Below are 21,511 nucleotides of genomic sequence, written 5' to 3'. Positions count from 1 at the left end.
ATACATGTCGACACACACGTACCGACACACAGCACACACACAGGGAATGCTCTGATAGAGGACAGGACCCCACTAGCCCTTTGGGGAGACAGAGGGAGAGTTTGCCAGCACACACCAAAACGCTATAATTATACAGGGACAACCTTTATATAAGTGTTTTTCCCTTATAGCATCTTAATATATATAATTATATCGCCAAATAAGTGCCCCCCCTCTCTGTTTTAACCCTGTTTCTGTAGTGCAGTGCAGGGGAGAGCCTGGCAGCCTTCCCACCAGCATTTCTGTGAGGGAAAATGGCGCTGTGTGCTGAGGAGAATAGGCTCCGCCCCCTTTTCGGCGGGCTTCTTCTCCCGTTTTTCTGAGACCTGGCAGGGGTTAAATACATCCATATAGCCCCAGGGGCTATATGTGATGTATCTTTTAGCCAGTATAGGTATTTCATTGCTGCCCAGGGCGCCCCCCCCAGCGCCCTGCACCCTCAGTGACCGCTGGTGTGAAGTGTGCTGACAACAATGGCGCACAGCTGCAGTGCTGTGCGCTACCTCATGAAGACTGAAAAGTCTTCTGCCGCCGGTTTCTGGACCTCTTCACTCTTCGGCATCTGCAAGGGGGTCGGCGGCGCGGCTCTGGGACCGGACTCCATGGCTGGGCCTGTGTTCGATCCCTCTGGAGCTAATGGTGTCCAGTAGCCTAAGAAGCCAATCCATCCTGCACGCAGGTGAGTTCACTTCTTCTCCCCTAAGTCCCTCGTAGCAGTGAGCCTGTTGCCAGCAGGACTCACTGAAAATAAAAAAACCTAACAAAACTTTTACTCTAAGCAGCTCTTTAGGAGCCTTCTCGGCCGGGCACAAAAATCTAACTGAGGCTTGGAGGAGGGTCATAGGGGGAGGAGCCAGTGCACACCACCTGATCCTAAAGCTTTTACTTTTGTGCCCTGTCTCCTGCGGAGCCGCTAATCCCCATGGTCCTGACGGAGTCCCCAGCATCCACTTAGGACGTCAGAGAAAAAAGATTGTAATTTAAAACCATTGTGATTAGCAGATTTTAGTGCTCATTCCATTTGGTCTCCCTTAATTTGCTTTCTATAAAGCGTCTTCACTAAGATTCGATCATGTGGAGTTGGATGTATATAGGGGGTAATTCCAAGTTGATCGCAGCAGGATTTTTTATAGCAATTGGGCAAAACCATGTGCACTGCATGGGAGGCAGATATAACATGTGTAGAGAGAGTTAGATTTGGGTGGGTTATTTTATTTCTGTGCAGGGTAAATACTGGCTGCTTTATTTTCACACTGCAAATTAGATTGCCGATTGAACACACCCCACCAAAATCTCTCTCTGCACAAGTTATATCTGCCTCCCCTGCAGTGCACATGGTTTTGCCCAATTGCTATCAAAAATCCTGCTGCGATCAACTTGGAATTACCCCCATAATGCGAAAGATGCATTACAGATGTCGGGCCTTCCTCACCTGGCCATCGCAAATCCAGTGTCAACATTCTTCTGCCAATGTTAACATTATGTCAGTCAACTTTTGACTTGACGCCCCTCCCCTCCATGTCGACACCTTGAATGTCGACAATAAATCTATTTACCAAACCCAGGTGTGACAGTTACAGACAAGAACAGTGTTACCATGGGATAACACTATGGACACCGCACACTGTATGACTGTATTGTGTTGCGGGAATCCCCAGCAGCGGGAGACGCCCACGCTCACAGGGCAGACTGCGTCTCTGTCTGTCATCATTACTGGCAGCGAATGTGTGTTACCAGATTACAAGCAGCAGCAGCAGCGACCAGCCCCGCCGACTACGCCCCCTCCGTCGTAGCGTGCGGTGATTGGATAGGCTGGCCGCTTGCTGGACTGAGCTCAGGATCTAGCATGGCGCTGACACTGCTACCCCGTGTGGAGCAGCTGTCATCCCGGGTGATCCGGGTTCTGGGCTGTAATCCGGGGCCCATGACACTGCAGGGCACCAACACGTACCTGGTGGGCACCGGCCGGAGGTACACTTCTGACGCACGGCGCTGCTGTGGGGCGGACAGCGCCCCTGGCGGGTGCATAATGTATAACATAATGTTCTAGCTGTCAGTGGGCCGGTGCTAAGCAGAGGGATGGGGTGATGGAGCCGCTAATTAGCACATGCTGGTGTGCTTATGGCACTAGGGCAACGGTGTGCAACAAGTGGTACTCCTCCTTTTGTCCTGGAGCTGTGACTAGGAGGGATTACTGGGATTTGTAGTGCCACATTCTGTTGCTGGAGCACTGCAGGTAGGGACAACAAACCGGGGCCTGACATGACATAATGTGTGTCCAGCTATGCCAGCACTCTACTGAGTGTCACCGTGTCCTTTTGGAAAAGTCACTGTGTGCAATATTGTGTCCTATGTGTCCACTTACTGGTTATTATTCATTACATGCTCTGTCATCGCATAAACCCAACTGTGATCTGTCTGTCGCTTTTATGGCGGCCCCTAAAGTTGTTCTCAGTATGTCACCTTTGTACCTTTCTTTAGATTTGTATTATATGTGTGACCTGTTGTACGTGTCTGCATTGTAATTGAACACCATATATATATTAATGTGTTATTTATGCACCTAGGAGGATCCTCATAGACACGGGAGAGCCTGCGGTCCCAGAGTACATCAGCTGCCTGAATCAGGTTCTGCGGGAATCCAGCACGGCTATCCAGGAGGTCATTGTCACCCACTGGCACCACGACCATTCCGGTGGTATCGCGGATATATACAGGGATGTTGTGACGGGTAGGTTGTCATCTCTTTACTCTGTATTAGTTTTATTGAAGGGAAACTAATGTACAATGTAGATGAATTAATGAGCCACTCTTTATACATGTGTTTATATTACCTTTTACTGATGCATCAAAAATACATTAGACAATCACTGCAATGCTGTTTTCCCTTTAGCATTGTTCATGAAAGTAAACCTGTAAGAGCCCATTATTGTAACTACTGACCATCTGCAAATGATGGCTTTTGTGTTCCCATCCTATTAATCTATTCCCAACATCACATTGTACCAGCTTGATCCCCTTCAATTTCCCAGTCTGCATCCAATCACATTATACCAGTTTATGCCCCTGCATATTTCCAACCACCTCATTATAGTATTTAGAACCACCGTCAGGACATGAGGTACAATATGACCCTTCCATACGATCTGTATTGTCACATGCCTGGCAGACAAGCCCACACTGACTGCTACAGGTGCTTTCAGGATAACTCATGATCAAAGCTTTTGGCATCCTGGTTTTGTATATGTTTGCTACATAGTAAATACTAATATTCCGATGCTGAAGTACTCTTGTGTGCAGGTTAAGAAATAATTATTTGTTTTGCTAAAGGGTCAGACCTCTGTGTTAGTAAACTTCCCCGCAATCCACACAAAGAAGAGGTCATCGGAACGGGCGAGCAGAAGTACAGCTATCTTAAAGATGGAGATATGATAACAACAGAAGGAGCTACCCTGCAGTAAGTGCACTGACTCCACATGTCTATTAATCATTGACGACACAGATAGCAGAGAACATGGGAAGGACACTATCTAGATGATAGGTCGTCAGTCAAAAGGTCAACAGACAATAGGTCTACACCATGTGGTCGACAGGTTCCAATGGTTGACACAACATATGATCAACATGAGTTTTTGGGAATTTCTTTTCAACTTTTGCATACTTTACTATCCACGTGGACTACGATTAGGAAACTACTAATGGAGGGCTTCGTCCTCAAGATACACACACAGTCCAGGTTTTAAGGATATTCATGCTTGATCACAGGTGACTTAATTATTACCTCAGTCATTTAAATTTAACCATCTGTGCTCAAGCATGGATTTCCTTAAAACCTGTACTGTCTGGTCTGTCTTGAGGACTGTGTGAGAAGTACTGGCTTAGAGCACATCTAGATTAGTGTAGTCGGCAAAAGACCAACAATTGTCGAGTCAAGTTAAGAAAACTTTTTATTAAATTGCACTTAACCACTTAAATGACTAATATTTTTTCCAAAAAGCGCTCAAAAATTGTCATTTTTTTCATGATTGTATTAGGTTAAAAACACCTATTTAAAATGAATATCCAATACGATTTTATATATTTAAAAAAAAAAAGTAAAAAACCAAAACATTTTGTGAAACATCTAACATCGATGACCGGAACATTGGCTCATCGATGGTCGGAACATCACTACCATTGCGATTTAAATTTTTCCCAGCTCCTGCTACTCTCTGTAGCTCCCTGAGTGGCCAGAGGAAAGGAGCTGCATTATAACATTTCCCCAGTGACTGACAATGCAGCCGCAAGTGCTGCCAGGCTGACCAATCAGCAGTGATCGCTGTACAGCAGGCACTGGGGGCAGAGGGAACCTGGAAGCAGAGGGACTGTGAGGTCCCTCTGATAGTGGCAGCTGTAGGAAGATTCTCTTGTCTTTTTTGGAATTAAGTAGCGCAGTCATCTTTGTGTACATCTGATTTGTTTTCCTGGGAAATCTAGAAATAAAAGAGATGACCTTTACTAGCACTTTAATCACATTTGTAGCATACGCTTCATACTATTTACTGTTCCTTGCTATAAAGTATCTGCAGAATTTACTTGCAGCAACATTGGCGCAGTGTGAGAAGCATACATGGCTCGGTATATAGAGACCAATCCCTTCACTGGATTCCATTCTATTTGCAATGCAGTTTAAAAAACCTGTTTAAAAAAATCTGTTTAAGACTTTAAGGGGGATATTTATTAAATTTTGGAGAAAGATAAAGTAACGACCACTCAACTTGTTATTTTACAGGCTGTGCCATAAAAATATAAGTTAAAAGTCGGTTGGTACCTTATCTCTCTCCACTCTCCAAGGTTTGATAAATCTCTCCTATATAGTCTCAAGAGCTTGCAACTTAAATTTCCTTAGCCAGTAAAGAACATCTGTAAAATGACCTTAACTCACAAAACTCAGAATGCATGTAACTAGTCTGTTATATATTTAGAGTTCTGTTTACACCGGGACATACAGACGATCACATGGCTTTGCTTTTATTGGAAGAAAATGCCATCTTCTCTGGCGACTGTATCCTTGGAGAGGGGACAGCTGTGTTTGAGGAGCTGTATGATTATATGAAGTCCTTGCAAAGGCTGCTGGATTTTAAGGCTGACAAGATTTACCCAGGTTGGTGTAATGTACAGATGCTTATGTGTTTGCAGTGCTTAGTCTGTCCATAAACACCAATGTAATTCCTATGTATATTACACCATGGGGCATATGCATCATCGCTTGGAGAGAGAGAAAGTAGCAACCAGTCAGCTCCTGTCACTTTACGGGATGTGTTTGAAAAAATACATTTAGGAGCTGATTGGTTAGTACTTTATCTCTCTTCAAGCATTGATGCATATGCCCCCGGGAGAGCTAATATGAGGTTGCGGCAGACATAAAAGGCCATGTCCAGCCTAGGAGGGGTGAAGCCAGTCTCTTGTGGGCAAGACTAGGACTTAACAAGTGTTAGTCCGCTTCTAGCCCCTCCATTCTCCCTGGTAATGCTGTGTAAACCACTCTTTACTTTGTGTGATTTGCCCTTTATGCCCAGCAACACAACGGAGGACATTTCTTTCCCTGCAGCTGGGACAAAGTCCTGGCTGGTCAGGAAATACAACATTCCTTCAACCCCAATGTAGGTAATGTTGCCCATTTTCTCCATCGCTAATGCGGTAGATCTGCGTCTGTTAGATTTCCTTCCCACGCAGGCATTACCACCCTCCCTCTTTCCCAGTGCAGTCAGTTTGCAGCTCCTCCTACACTTAACATTTAGCACAGCAATACAAATCTAAAGAGCTTCCCCATAGACTGGAGCATGCTGTCTCCCTGGGCCAGGGATGACCATTGAATGATTGGTGCCATCGTTGCTTAACATGGCATTAACCCATTTATGGAGCACGCTAATGGTGTATCCTATTGATAACTATCCCTTCTGTGGGGGCAGCAGGTCAATCAGGTATTGGGGTGGTGAGAGAGGGCGGGGCTTAGCTTAGTGCCCCCTGCGTCAGAGAAAAAAAAAACTGTCGCGGAGAGTCTGTTATTGATGGAAAAGAACCATCTGCTCTACACCATTGGTAGCAAACCATTGATGGCCATCCTTACCCCAGGCTGGGCTTTTACCGAACTGTATTTCTGCCCTGAATGGTCTGATCAGATTGTAATTGTCACATCGGGCCTGCAAGTGCAGCCTGCACAAGATTTATTTATTAGCTTTTTTATTTATAAAGTAACATTGCATTACGAAGCACTGTACAGAGAATAATAAATCACTGAAATCCGTCCCTGCACCATTAAAGCTTACATTCTAAGTTCCCTACTTCAAACACACTCTGGTCTATTTTGTCAGAAGACATATTAATCTACCAGTGTGCTTTGTGGACTCTGGAAGGAAGTCGTAGCACCAGGATGAAACCCAGCCATGCAAACACAAAGGGGATGTACAAACTCTATAGACATGAGTCAGCAATGCTAACCACTGTGCCATGGAGCTCATTTTGCATAAACCAACTTTCCCAGTATCTCCAGGGTTATTGTAACGTGCATGGCTAGTAATAGATTGTGGGGTAAAATAGACACCGATGTCATCACATACATTGTGAAACTCATACTACTTACAATGCGGCACTGCAACATCCAGTTTTTATTAGCCAACATAGCAAGTATACTTAGAAGGCATATCGGTGGAGAAATGAACTTCACAATAGTACAGTATATCATGGTTTTATTATTAATCTACATTAGTATAAGATAGCCAACATTCTATATTGCACAGTGCTATACTGATCGTGTGCGGAATCTTGCAGTTGTCCTGGATGGTGGCTTGACACTTAAACATTAGATATCAGCGACAATCAAATCCTCATTCTTTCACCTGAGGAATATAGCCAGAATCAAGCACTTAATTCCCTCAGATGATCTGCCAAAAGTCATACATGCATTTGTATAATCTCGATTAGACTACTGTAATGCCCTCTACCTTGGTCTCCCAGCAAAAGAATTGCACCGCTTACAGCTGGTACAAAACACAGCTGCCAGGCTGTTAACCAACCAGCCCCGTTCTAGCCACATAACACCCATCCTCTACTCCCTTCACTGGCTGCCTGTAAGATGGCGAATCATCTTCAAGATTGGCTTACTGACTTTCAAAGCATTACATGACCAAGGTCCAAGGTACCTGAAGCAGCTTCTGATCCCATACTGCCCCACTCGATTACTGCGATCTATAGATGAAGGACTTTTAGCAGTACCTAGAATCTCCCGTAATTCATCTGGGGTCGAGCTTTTAGTCATGTGGCTCCGACTCTATGGAACTCACTTCCCCGCACAGTGCGAGAGGCCCCAACTATAGAATCCTTCAAAAGTAGACTCAAGACTTTCCTGTTTACTCAAGCAATTCCATAATGTCCCTTTAGTATCTCCATGCTTCTGTATTTTATGAAAAGCTGTTCTGTACTTCATTATTTTCTGTACTATATTATGCTATGTATCTGTTAAGTGCCTTGAGTCCTATTGGAGAAAGAGCGCTATATAAATAAAATGATTATTATATAAAAGTGAACAAACATTACATACGAGTACAAAAAGGATAGATGTGTACAGTACGCAAACAGATATTTTCAAAAACTGATTTGATGCTTCATCACTTGAAATAAGTGGATATACTTATTACTAGTAATAAGGACACTGCCGCCCTTCTCCATCCCACCCGCCACCCTGCCCACCTCTTTACGCTGCTTCGCCCCTTGCTCTGACTGCTGCTTGTCCTGTCCCTACACCCTCCCTCTCAGTTACCCCCTCTTCCCCCGATTCTGTCCTGCCCATAACCATCCAATCCATCACATCATGTCCCGCCCATCCCCCTGGCTTACTTACTTACTTGACCTGTTCCCGGTGGCCAGCCAGGTCCTTCTCTACTGTGGCTTTAAGTCTGTCCCAGCTCACACATTGCATGTTGGAGTTGGAACAGACCATAGCACGTTCTTATATAGGTGTTTACCCTTTTCTTTATTTTGGGGTCTATGTACTAAGCCTTGGAGAGAGAGAAAGTGGACGGAGATAAAGTACCACCCAATCAGCTCCTAACTGCTATGTTACAGGCTGTGTTTGAATAATGACAGGAGCTGGATGGCTGATACTTCATCTCTCTCCATTTTTATCACTCTTCAAGGCTTAGTACATAGCCCCTTTTGTCCAAAGGGTTATTCCACACCAAATCAACACAGGGTTTCAAAGTGACCATTTCAGATTGTGATGAAATTTGGTATATGAATTGATGCCTTGAATTGACAACTTCAAAATCTTAGGGGCCCATTTATCAAATAATATTTACAGCTATGGGGTGTTTTTGGGGGTTAGCTGCAAATATTAAGTATCCCTGGAATGTATAAAGGATAGATTGCAGCAGGTATCTCCAATACCTGCTGCGATCCCTCCATTGCCGCTCGCAGCCGCATTCCCAATAAGTTTCAATGGGGGTTGCAATGCTGCCCGATGTCAATATATGGAATGCGAAGCATTTCCAATATTGCTTCCCATAGCTACCACAGTCTGTAGATTGCGGTAGCCCATTGTAGCCTATGGGCTATGGATCTCAGAAAGAGTTCCGTCTGGGTTCCCCGGAACCTTCCGCTAGGAATGGCCTCAGTGCATTGAGATCACGTATGACCGCACATGCGCAGGATCCCCCGACAGCCCGCAGAGCACATCGCAGGGACAGGCTCCTTTCGGAGACTGTCCCTGATGGTGACGGGTGATACATACTGTGTCAGTGAACATAATATACATCAAAGGGATTGTTTAAGGAGATAAATTAAAAGTAATGAACAGGCCTAGATAGTTCCCAATTTAATTATTTTAATAAACAGTCCGAAGTGAAACCTCTTGTAGCAGGGTCATTCATTCACATTTCAAAATGACATAGTATTACAGTGATGGCCAACACGTGGCTCTTTCTTTATTCAAATGTGGCTCCCAACACTCAGTCATGTGACCACAAGAGATCTGTAAACCGCTGCACTCCAGCCAGACATGCAGCAGCACTACGTAGAACTGAGGGAGCCAAATACACATGGGGGAGCTGTCTGGAGTGACACAAGAGGCTGCTGGCTGGAGTGACATATGGGGGAACTGAAGTGTATTATGTGAATCTGACTTTTTCAATATATATTATGCTGTCTTATCAATTATTTGATGTAGAAGTGGCTTTTTCATTGTATTTTATGTCTGGCTTTTCAATGTATTTTATACTAGGGGCGTGGCCTAGCAGGCACAAGGTCACACCCCATATTTGCAAGTGCGTCGTCGGCTCTTTGATATACCTAACAAGATTTCTTGGCTCTTTGTCTCTGACTGGTTGGCCACCCCTGTAGTATTATATATGTATGGCTATCAGCTGCAAAAAGAACGTACGTGAAATTCATTTTATTTACTGAGAAAATAATGTCAGTGTCACTATGTAATGTGAGTTACCATGGAATGGGTGGTCTTCAGTTTGCCGGCTGTCGGGGTCCCGGCGCACAGTATACCGGCCCCGGAATCCCGACAGCCGACATACCAACACCGTTTCTCCCACTTGGGGGTCCACGACCCCCCTGGAGGGAGGATAGCGTGGCCGCAAGGGGCTCATTTGCGCTCGCCACGTTGTCGGTATGCCGGCGGTCGGGATTCCGGCACCAGTATGCTGTGCGCCGGGACCCCGACAGCCGGCATACCATACTACACCCCCATGGAATGACCCAGCAGATGATCCCAAAAGAAAACTTTGGGAATTTCTTAACAACAGTATGAACAATTTTTTAGATTGTTTGTTTGTTTTTCAAAATTTAAAAGACTTGGTTTTTGAGGAAAACAAAAGTTTGATTTTGAATGTTTTTACATTTTTAATTTTTTTGGGAAACATACTGCTCTGTTACATATCATATCAAGACCCATAAAAAGAGGTTTAGAATGAGACCTTGTCCAACTTTAGGACAACTAGGTGAGCTGCAAATGCAATTTAAAAAAAACATTAATAGCAAATTTTTTGTTCAAAATTTGCATATTTAAAGGCATATAACTTCAAAACCAGTGTACTTATCAGCCTAAGATTTTGAAGTTATCTTCACACCCAGGGCATCAATGAATTTACCAAACTTGATTACAATCTGAAGCAGTCAGTTTGAAACCTGTGTTGATTTGGTGTGGAATAACTCCAAAGTCTAATACATACTGTTATTGTTATGTTTCAGAAATCCGTTGACTTATTATTTATGCTTTCAGGACATGGCCCAGTTGTTCAAGGTGCAATGGGCAAAATTCAGGAGTATATCTCTCACAGACAGGCCCGGGAGCAGCAAATCCTCCAAGCTCTGCAAGAGAATTCAGGCAAAGCGCTGACTGCCATGGAACTTGTTAAAATTGTGTACAAGGTAAGTGCCGGCTTATCAGCTACTTGTTATAGTTACAGTGGGCCCTGATTCAGAGACGGACGCAGTAAAAATGTTCATGCAGGTGAGCGATTTTTTTGCTACTGCAGATGTGTGCAAATTTCTAAAGACCCTTACTAAAAAACCCAGTGTCTGATGGCTTTGCAAACACATGAAAAAAGGAGTATGTGATCCCTTGGCAATTCATGGTGGAGACTGGGAGGTGACCTAGTGATCGCAAAATTGGGATTGTTATGGGAGCTCAGGGCCGGATCTAAGGGGGGGGGGGGGGGGGGGGGCGACCGCACCATGCCCACTTTTGATCAGAAGAGAGCTCTCTGGGGAGAGCCTGAGGCAGAACGATGTGCTGCAGCTTATACCACAGCAGCACAGAGGAGCCAGGAGAGCAAGGGTTACAGAGCATTTGCCCCTCACTTGCTGGTGTGTGGGTACTAGGGCTAATAAATACAATTACCCCATAGCACAGTCACATGTACATAGAACAATCACAAAGCTCTATCTCAGTCTCACTCAAAAAGTTCAGTCAAAATTGAGAGAGGAGGAGTTAGGATTGCAGATGCGAGGAGTTGGGACTGTAGAGGGAGGAGTCAAGATTAAACCGTAAACCGCCCCCCCTAAAGAAAAGTCTAGATCCGTCCCTGTGGGAGCTGCTTACCCAGTTGCAGACCCACTGCTTCAGATTCCATGTTTAGTTGGACATTAGGCTCCTGCAGATGTTGTTGGTGCGACTGATGATGTGTCTATGTCGGAGTGATCACAATCTTTATCGCAATTGCACAGACCGCAGAGCCTGAAAGTGAGCGTCTCTGAGCTTTTACACTCCATCACGCTGTGCCGCACATAGGGAAGGCTGAGATAAGCATTTGCATATTTCTCCAGTCACTGTTGAGCGTGCGTCTGCAGCTTCTACAGTCACTGTTGAGCGTGTGTCTGCGACTGCTGCTTCGTTACCAACTGTTCTGTGAAGCAGCAGTTAGGGAACTCTGTAGAGAAGAAGGGAGACCTGTATTTGCATTGTGCGTGGGGCAAAATATGAAAGGTCAGTGTGTACCCGTCCAGATACAACAAGTGTAAAACAAATTCACAGCATATCAGAATCATGATGAGCATACAGCATATTTACATCACACGTGAATGATGTTCTTGAGAAAGGGAATTGGACTATGCTGTGTTGGGGAATTGCCATTGTGTGGAATAACAGCCATACCTGAAAGATTAAGGGTTCAGTTCAATGGACATACAGTATGTGTTTTGTTTTTAAATGTAAAGATCTATGCATAATGGAAGATCACTGTTTTAAAATAATAATCCCCTACCCATAATATGATAGTACCATATGTTTTAAAATAAGCATCTTCTAAACTATTGTGCTATGCGGCCAGAATCCGTTATTTCTGTATTTGTTTTGGTTTTCATCTGTTTGCAAAACCGTTATCAAATCAGCTCACCCAAATCTTCATTTAAAGTTTTGGTTAATTTTTACTAAGTTATGATACTGTAAGTTGTACTTATTTGGGTTCAGTGTTTCTCAGGTCCTGTGGTTGTATACCGGTGGCGCCTATTTTATTAAGTATACTTACAGACTGGTTGTGAAAATGTAATACTTTTGTGAAACCGCACTATAAAGATAACACTAACATCCAATTAGAAGTGATTTTTGACCTATAGGGGTGTATTCAATACCTGTTGGAAACTGCCGTCTTTCGGAAAGACGGCAGTTTCCGACAGGTTTAGGTCGGAAGGGGTTCCGACCTATTCAATGTGGCCCCGTTTTTTCCGACAATGCGGGAAATCCGACTTGTCGGAATGCACGTGGATCGGCGGAATAGCTGCCGATCCGCGTGCTTCTGTCGGAAAGGGGACCAAATCCAACAGGTTTTGGTCCCATTTCCGACAACGTCAATCCGACTTTGTAAAAAGTTGGATTGACATTGCCGCCGCCTCCACCATCCACCCTGAGGGGAGCAGCGCCGGGTTGAGGGGAGCGGCGTCGGTGTGAGGAGAGCGGCAGTGGCGCCAGGCAGAGGTGAGCGGAAGCAGGAGCAGCACCGGGCAGAGGTAAGCAGCAGCAGACAGTCGGTTTGGCCACTCTTTGAATAGGGGTTGTCGGATCCATTCCGACAAATGCATGTCGGAATGGATCCGACTCTTATTGAATATACCCCATAGTCATTATCGCGGTGTCTAAGTAGAAGCCGAAAACGGACCTGCGATCGTGCTGATTGCATTATGTGTAATGTAATCATGTTTGAGGTTATAGTTGTCCTACAATGTCCATACACTGAAGGTCTTTCTACTCGGATGACTATTGGGGATGTAGTTATATGACCCCCGCCGGCATTCCACCGCTGGGAAGCCGGCGGAGGTATGCTGACTGCCGGTCACGCTTATCCAACCCTTCTATTGTACATAAATATGTGCATAAATGCAAATATAAGTCATAAAAAACATTTGGTGCATAGGGTCCAGGTTTTGCAATGTGTACCAGCGCAGGATAGCCACTAGAGGTCTCTCATGGATGGATAATCTGCTGCATGAAAACCCAAAGACAGAAGTTGTGCTGCTTATTCTCTACAAAGTATTTATCAGGCATGGTAGTTTTATTTATGAAATCCAGACATCCTACAAAGTGGATATATTTTCCTGTAATACAACTTGTGTTGTTCTTACAGGATACTCCAGAGTATTTGCACGCAGCTGCAGAAATCAACCTGACTCATCATTTACAGAAACTAAAGAAGGAAGAAAAGATAGGTATGTTTGTAGTATGACATATGAAATGTAATAACTTTAGTTATTCTTATTATAAAGTATATTACAAAGATGTAATACGTTGAGAAAGTCACCTACGCAAGATCAGCGCTGGGAAAGTATTCCTAGAATGAGGCTATAGATCAGGCCGTCTCCAGAGCCTCAGACTATGCTGCTGTACTGCTATATGTGCCAGAGCACTCACTTTATCAGATTTAGGGGTCTCTGCAAAGGGTTCACTACGATATGCCGGCGGTCGGGCTCCCGGCGACCAGCATACCGGCGCCGGGAGCCCGACCGCCGGCTTACCGACAGTGTGGCGAGCTCAAATGAGCCCCTTGCGGGCTCGCTGCGCTCGCCACGCTACGGGCACGGTGGCGCACTACACGCTATTTTATTCTCCCTCCAGGGGGGTCGTGGACCCCCACAAGGAAGAATAAGTGTCGGTATGCCGGCTGTCAGGATCCCGGCGCCGGTATACTGTACGCCGGGATCCCGTCAGTCGGCATACTGAAGACCACCCCTCTGCAAAGGCTGTACTATATTAGAGACTTTGCTTTCGAGTGCCACTTAATGTGTCCACTGTGTCAATTCCCCAAGACTGCCAGGTTATTGCAGGTGACAGTATACTAAATTAGCACCATGAACAACTGATCTCCCCAATCGGGGTTCTTCAGTCACATACGTTCCTGCATCATTATCTTCCAGCCAATGTCACCAGGAGCACACGTATGTAAATGTGTCTATGCACTTGGCACAGTGTGTAGTTATTCTGCAGTCTTCTCTTTGGTGTACTGTATATGGATTGTGTCACATAGTCAACAGTGTTTCTGTCATTTTAATATTTTTGATTGTCTGTGTGTAGTTACAGAGAGTGAATAGGTCTATAGCGCTGCTGGAATTGTCATTTTATCTTCATCTCACAGTGGATCTTATTAACCTCCATAGACTGTGAGCAGAATCAGCCTTCTGTGATTTCGCCACAGAAACCTGCTCCAGCCACTGCCGCACTTAAGTGATTGTTTCTTTGCGTGTGAAGTCTGTTTTTTTCTAGGGTCTGCTGGTCCATACTGTGGGATTGATTCACACGCTATATTAATATTCACATATGTGGCCAATGGTTTTTGCGCATGTGTCCCGATAGTCTGTGCACAGTGACGCAGTAACATAACATAGTAACATAGTATCTGAGGTTGAAAAAAGACAATTGTCCATCGAGTTCAACCTATTTGTGGTCTCCTATGCATGATGATTTGACTAAAATTTCTGACTGATGCTGCTGTCAGCCGTTGCATTTTATCCCTATTTATAGTAACTATAATGCATGACTATGCACCATACCCCTGGATATCCTTTTCCAATAGGAATTTATCTAACCCATTCTTAAAGGTGTTGACAGATTCTGCCATTACAACTCCCTCGGGCAGGGAATTCCAAACATGTATTGTCCTTACCGTGAAAAAGCCTTTACGCCGTATTGTGCGGAATCTCCTCTCCTCTAACCTGAGCGAGTGTCCACGAGTCCTCTGTGTTGATCTAACCAAAAACAGGTCCCGCGCAAGCTCTGTGTATTGTCCCCTTATATATTTGTAGATGTTGATCATATCCCCTCTTAGTCTCCGCTTTTCCAATGTAAACATGCCTAGTCTTTCAAGCCTTTCCTTGTATTCCATCGTCTCCATGCCCTTAATTAGTTTGGTCGCCCTCCTCTGTACCTTTTCAAGCTCCAGGATATCCTTTTTGTAGTACGGTGCCCAGAATTGTACACAGTATTCAAGGTGTGGCCTCACTAGTGATTTATATAACGGGAGTATAATACTCTCGTCCCTAGCATCAATACCCCGTTTTATGCATGCTAATATCTTATTAGCCTTCTTTGCTGCACTCCTACTTTGGGTACTACTGCTTAGCTTGCTATCTATGAGGACACCTAAGTCCTTTTCCAGTACAGAAACCCTTAATTTTACCCCATTTAGTAGGTAGGTGTAAGTAGAGATTCTGATGCAGAGACTTGGAATTAGGTGTTCCTGTTGGTGATTGGGAGGGTAAGGGGGTGGGACACCTGGTGCACACAGATGTCACGACATATGGGGAGGTCACGTTTGAGTCGCTGAAAGCAGTTATGTACAGAGATCCACAGTTGCTTACATAGGAGAAACTGTACCTGCCAAAGGTCTGGTGAAGGTTCCATGCAGAGCCATTTTTAGGGCTGGGCGAGCCGGGGGTGCCTGCGGCCAGTGTCTGCACAGTATTCCATGCACTCTGGCCATATGCAAGGAGTTTACAAGCATGCTGTTCCGGTTCTGGTCAGAGGTCTGAGGTGAATCACTGTTCCAATATGGTAATAGCTCCAAGTCACCAAATTGTTTTTGTTTTTTTAATGCAAACATATGATTAGGAAGTGGCCACATACAGGGAGTGATGTCCAAATCCCTTCCCCTAAATGGATGTGATGCAATTGTTACTGAACAAACTCATTTTTTAAAGGGCTGATAAGTGCAAATATGAGAATAAAAAATTTAATTAAAGCGTTGTAACAATTCTAGTTACCCATTCATGATACAGTATTTAACATTTGCTTACAGTCCCTGTAGCCCACATTCAAATGGAAAGTTCACAATTTTCCTATTCATAGGATTAGCCAAGATCCCAATGAAGGCTACAAAAATGTATGCAGCACCTATCTACTGGTGTTTGCTCTTCATGGATAGAAGCTGATAAAATTCAGATTGCGTGCCTTTGTGACCACCGTTTTTACTATCAACTGGAAGGCTCTGTAGGTTTGCCCAAATGTTTACCCATTGTATACACGGAATACATATGTATTCCCAGCAGATGGGATGCCGGCAGTCAGTATCCCCACAGAATGCCGGCAGCAGGGCAAGCGGTATGAGTCCTCTTGCGGGACTCGCTGTGCTTGGTGTGCTGCGGGTGTTGTGTACACCCACGAGGGGAAATAACCCCTGTGAGACGGGATTCTTGCGTCTGTATCCTGACCGCCGGGGTCCCCACAGCCGGCAAATTGATTGCCTCCCGTATACACATAATAATATTCATAATAGGAAAGACTCAAAGGAATGCTATTAAAAACGCACGTGGGTTTGGTCGGTGACATTAAAAACAGTGGGTTCTACTGTCAGATCTGTTTACAACTGTGTGTACTATAAACCTGATTCATGTTTGTAACTAAAGCAAAAAAGCAAGCAACTGGGCAAAACCATGTTGCACTGCAGATGGGGCAGATGAAACGTGCAGAGAGAGTTAGATTTGGGTGGGGTGTGTTCAAGCTGAAATCTAAATTACTGTTTAAAAATAAAGCAGCCTAACATTTGTGGACTACATGCGAAAGCATACAGTATTTACCCTGCACAGAAACAATATAACCCACCCAAATCTAAATCTCTCTGCATGTGTTACATCTGCCCCACCTGCAGTGCACATGGTTTTGCCCGGTTGCTTGCTTTTTTGCTTTACTTCCAAACATGAATCGGGCCCTATGTTTAATTTCATTATTGTAAACGTGTAATTTAACACCAGTGGGTGTGAGGACTTACTGGCATGCTATAAAAATGCCTAGGAGGGCTCGCAGTGGAATAGTCTTGAATGAAGCTATCATTTCTAGTACAGAAAAACAACTAACAATGGAAGACCTTTATAACCATTTGGGCACACACTGAAGTACTTAGCAACCAATCAGATTCTTTATTCATGGTTCTAGGGCAGTTGAAAGTAAACATCTGGTTATACTGAGCTACAGGATGCAGTTATGTCAACATTTAAAATGTTGACACCAGAATGTTGACAGTTATTATGTCGTTATTGTTAATATGTTGACATGTAAAATGCAGATGTTGTGCAGAATGCCAACATCTCGATTAGGCTGTGGGGGGATTCTTATGGTCCGGCTGTGGGGGGGGGGAGGTTAAATTTAGGGGAGGGGTTAAAGCTAGGGGAGCAGTTAGCATACCGGAACTTCGCATCACCTGATACTGCTGCACCGCCAGAGGAGAACGGAGGTAAGCGATTGCTGCACCGCCAGGACGCACTGTTTTGTCAATATTCTAACGTTTCAACATACTAAACACCTCATTGTGTTGACTTGTTGATTGCACCCTGTGTAGTTGAGACTGAATTTTTGTACAATTGTCTGGTTGCAGTAGAAGAACAATCCCCCACTGTCCGATGGAAAAGTCACTTGTGAACAGGAAACCGCAGGATCTTGGGGAAATCAAACTACTTTTGCAAAATGCATAACTGTGATAAGCTAATGACAGATATACAAAGGTCTTGTTGACTTTCGTTCTGATTAGAAAATTACTTTCATTCTATTATATTTCATTGAAAATTGACTTTAGCACATTTTTGGATAACTAATTGTAAATAAAGTATATTGATGGTTTCAGGTGTGATTTTATTCTGATCCTGGTTACTTGGATTTAATTTAAATTGAGGAATGTTCACCACAAAGCAAGATGGACAGAATTTATCTATCATACTTTGCATTGTGGTTCTAAAAAAATGGGATATAGTTATGTGACCAACGGCCAGGGGACCGACAATACCGACACCTCCATCCCACCCGCTGAAAATCCTGACAGTCGGCGCAACTAACAGGAACTATTGCCACCTACGGCGAGCGCAGGGGCTTTGTTGCGCTACACCCCACCGGCATTCTGCTGCCAGGATCCCAGCGTCTGGATGCTGACCGCCGGCAAAACAAACTCCGGCAAACTCCTATAAAACAATTCCTAATGTAATACATTATAACATCAGATTGTTCTCCATGTTTCATTGTCCTTTGTTTCAAAGGGAACTGTATAAAAAAAAAAAAATCATGAAAAATGTGACACAATTCCAATTATAAAGCACGTCTGAAAATTTGCTCAAAGTACAGAACAAGGGGGGTCATTCCGAGTTGTTCGCTCGCAAGCTGCTTTTAGCAGCTTTGCACACGCTAAGCCGCCGCCTACTGGGAGTGAATCTTAGCTTATCAAAATTGCGAACGAAAGATTCGCAATATTGCGAAAAAACTTCTCTGTGCAGTTTCTGAGTAGCTCGAGACTTGCTCTGCCAGTGCGATCAGTTCAGTGCTTGTCGTTCCTGGTTTGACGTCACAAACACACCCAGCGTTCGCCCAGACACTCCTCCGTTTCTCCAGCCACTCCCGCGTTTTTCCCAGAAACGGTAGCGTTTTTTCACACACACCCATAAAACGGCCAGTTTCCGCCCAGAAACACCCACTTCCTGTCAATCACATTACGATCACCAGAACGAAGAAAAAACCTCGTAATGCCGTGAGTAAAATTCCTAACTGCATAGCAAATTTACGTGGCGCAGTCGCACTGCGGACGTTGCGCATGCGCATTAGCGACTAATCGCTCCGTTGCGAGAAAAAAATAACGAACGAACAACTCGGAATGACCCCCAAGGTGCATTTATTTATTGTTCTGTAGCAAAGCTTTTTAGAAATGGTATCACCCTGACAATGCTAGAAAACAAATACTGTGAAAGCTGACACTTGGCTGCCTTTCAAACCATTCTGGAGGCACAGTAATGAACTATCTGCAGTGGGAGGAAAGCCACCTTGAGGCAGTGTTATGTGTCAACAGCAAGTGACCCTTTATCTAAATGCAACACATGGAATTAAACATTGCACTCAATACATCAAATATACATATTTACTTACAAGATAGACATTTAGCCAAGGCCTGTTCTCTTTTATAAACTTGTGTCTGCAGAAGGTGAAATGTTTGGATGGCAAGAGTTTTCTAATGTAAATAAAACTATTAGGATCACTGCAAAGAGAAACTGCAGCAATGGTAATTCTATCCTGTGTGTCAGCTGCTCACAGCCAGACCAAAATGAAAAATCACATGATCACTGTACACATGTGTGGAGTTCATTGGATGTTTTGCGCTTTGTATTCTGGATTGCCATTCTCGTCGCGTTTCGGTGGCATGCACTTAAACATAGTTGATAACTTTTTCTAAGTTTCCACAAACCATTCCAAGATCCAGATTGGTCCCTGGAATATTTTATTACTGGAAAATCAATACTTCTCAATAAGTCCTACTGTACTGTATCATTTTTTTCTTATTGTTATATAAGATGCCGTTTTCACTGGGGGATATGTATCAAACCTTGGAGACAGATAAAAGTACCAACCAATTAGCTTCTAACTCATTTTATAGTTACTTTATTGGCTGATTGGCTTGTACTTTATCTTTCTCCAAGGTTTGATACATCGCCCTCAGATCTTTTTAGTTTCTAACGTTTATTTACAAACCAGATACACAAATGCATTTCTGATTTAAATATGACGACTTTTGTGCAAATTTATCCGACCACACTTGGGCATAAATTTGCATCATCCAATGTAGTTGGATAGCAAAAAATAAATCAACCACCTGCGCGCCTTGCTTTAGGGACAGGCTGCTGACACCAATCACTGAAATGACAATACAAACAAGGAAATAGTTCCTGCGCACTGAACAGAAAGGGTATCTGACACTCTGGATAAGGTGTCCCCAGATACTGATATATCTCAATCAGAAAAGTAGAACGATCCCAATGGAGTCAATTGGGGTAACATTTAAAAAAAATGAGAGAAAATGTCACTGATTTCATGTAAGTCTCTTATCTGGTCTCCTCCTGAATCTTCCAAACAGTGCAAGATGGCCAATGATAATAAACTTGTAACCAGTCGTCCCACGTCTTATCAGTTCTCTGTCAGTGTCCTCAATTCATTCACATGGAAGACAAATGATGGAGAACCATAGTGCAGACGTACACAAATTTTATTAATACAAGTTCACAATGTAAAAGATTGAGCACGCGTACCCAAAGTGACCTTCAGATGGAAGGCACAGTTTCACACATACAGTATAGGGGTAATTGTAAAGCTTCCCCTATTAAGCTGTACCTTCACCAGGTCCTGGGCAGCAGTCAACACCTACGCCTGCACTATGGTTCTCCATCATTTGTCTTCCATGCTCAATCTAGCACCGGCGCTAACGATGCGATGGGGGGCATAAACACAACAGATCCCTGCATGAAATCGAAGCAATCTAGTCAGATTGCTTCGATTTTAAACACTGATCTATCCGCGTGTACCCGCCTTAAGTGACTGGAGTTCTTGTGGAGTTTTGGAATGGTGTATAAAACCGGAATTACCGGCCATTCTACTGTAAGAAGATCCTTGGTCTTAGAGTTAATAATGCTTTCTTTGACAGCTTCATCCAAAATATCATCAATTTCTCTTTTGTAGGTTGTCGTTGGATCTGAGAGCAGCAGATGATAAATAGCTGTATCCGAGAGTTGTCTGTAGATTTCTGATTTGTAAGCCTGTAGGTCTTGTACCACTATGCCTCCGCCCTTGTCTGCTGGGCGGATGACAATATCAGTGTACTTAGCCAGGTTGTTCAATGCTGTATGTTCAGCAACAGATAGATTGTTCTCCTTAGAGTTATGATGTGGCTGGAGATCCTCATAGACGCCATTGATATGGTTGATAAAACATTTAATGTTTAAATTTGTGGAAACCGGATCAAACTGTGAAGGTTTGTGTAGAGGGATGTCTTGCGCCATAGAGGATGCATCTTCTCCAAAGTATTCCTTCAGTCTTACCCTCCGACCGAATTTGTATAGATCTACTTTGTTGGTGAATACATCTGGTTTCTGGGTTGGGACATATGACAAACCTCTATTGAGTACGGCTAGCTCGTCTGATGTTAAAGTCCGGGTGGATAAATTGAAAACTATGTTTTCTTGTTTTTGGCTTTGCTTGATTTGCCTTGCCCATTGTCCACCTCTGCGGGTGTAGGGCCTTTTTTGGGTTGTCGAGCTGCCCGAGTAGTAACCCCCGCTGGGGGTTTCTTTACGTTTTTTGACGATGTAGCCTCTACACATTCTGCCTCACTAGATGATTGAGCGCTAGAGTTATCTGTTTCCAGATTAAATTTTCTTTGGCGTCTATATTTAGGTTTCCTGTTGGTGTCTGGATGTCGACTAAAAGCCCAGGCGTAAACTTTCTGTTCTAAGTAGTCTCTATCCACGGTGTTGCGTTTAGTTTTTTTAAATTGAATCAGCTCCTGGCGATATTTTTCAATGTCCACTGATAATTTGTTAGACAAATCCAGAGACGTCTCAGCTTGGATGATATCGATATGACTCTGCTCGTAAATTGTTGTTCGTTCTTTAGAAATGCCCAGTTCCCTACGCGATTCCTCTATTACTAGGAGGATCAAATCGTAGGAACATTTATTCAACACGGCAGCCCAACGCCGGCAAA

The 21,511-nt window shown here is 43.9% G+C and overlaps 1 protein-coding gene across 1 annotated transcript; it reads left to right on the top strand.

Moving 5' to 3' along the window:
* Window positions 1-1,823: 1,823 nt before the first annotated feature.
* Window positions 1,824-17,620, top strand: LACTB2 (lactamase beta 2). The gene is made up of 7 exons (XM_063923896.1): window positions 1,824-2,010; window positions 2,607-2,770; window positions 3,370-3,496; window positions 5,004-5,182; window positions 10,304-10,452; window positions 13,143-13,224; window positions 17,379-17,620. Exons 1-7 carry the CDS (start codon window positions 1,886-1,888, stop codon window positions 17,420-17,422), a joined length of 870 nt encoding a protein of 289 aa, XP_063779966.1. The 5' UTR covers window positions 1,824-1,885; the 3' UTR covers window positions 17,423-17,620.
* The last annotated feature ends 3,891 nt before the right edge of the window (window positions 17,621-21,511 follow it).

Source organism: Pseudophryne corroboree, chromosome 5 (genome assembly GCF_028390025.1).
Source record: "Pseudophryne corroboree isolate aPseCor3 chromosome 5, aPseCor3.hap2, whole genome shotgun sequence".
Taxonomy (NCBI): domain Eukaryota; kingdom Metazoa; phylum Chordata; class Amphibia; order Anura; family Myobatrachidae; genus Pseudophryne; species Pseudophryne corroboree.
This window is presented reverse-complemented; position numbering and strand designations above follow the sequence as displayed.

What these genes read in the sequence shown, in the direction of transcription:
- LACTB2 (XM_063923896.1), top strand. Translation starts at nt 1,886, where the DNA reads ATGGCGCTGACACTGCTACCCCGTGTGGAGCAGCTGTCATCCCGGGTG. An exon ending in ACAGAAGGAGCTACCCTGCA is followed by an intron (nt 3,497 to 5,003) that starts GTAAGTGCACTG and finishes TTATATATTTAG; the next exon opens with AGTTCTGTTTACACCGGGAC. An exon ending in TTGTTAAAATTGTGTACAAG is followed by an intron (nt 10,453 to 13,142) that starts GTAAGTGCCGGC and finishes TTGTTCTTACAG; the next exon opens with GATACTCCAGAGTATTTGCA.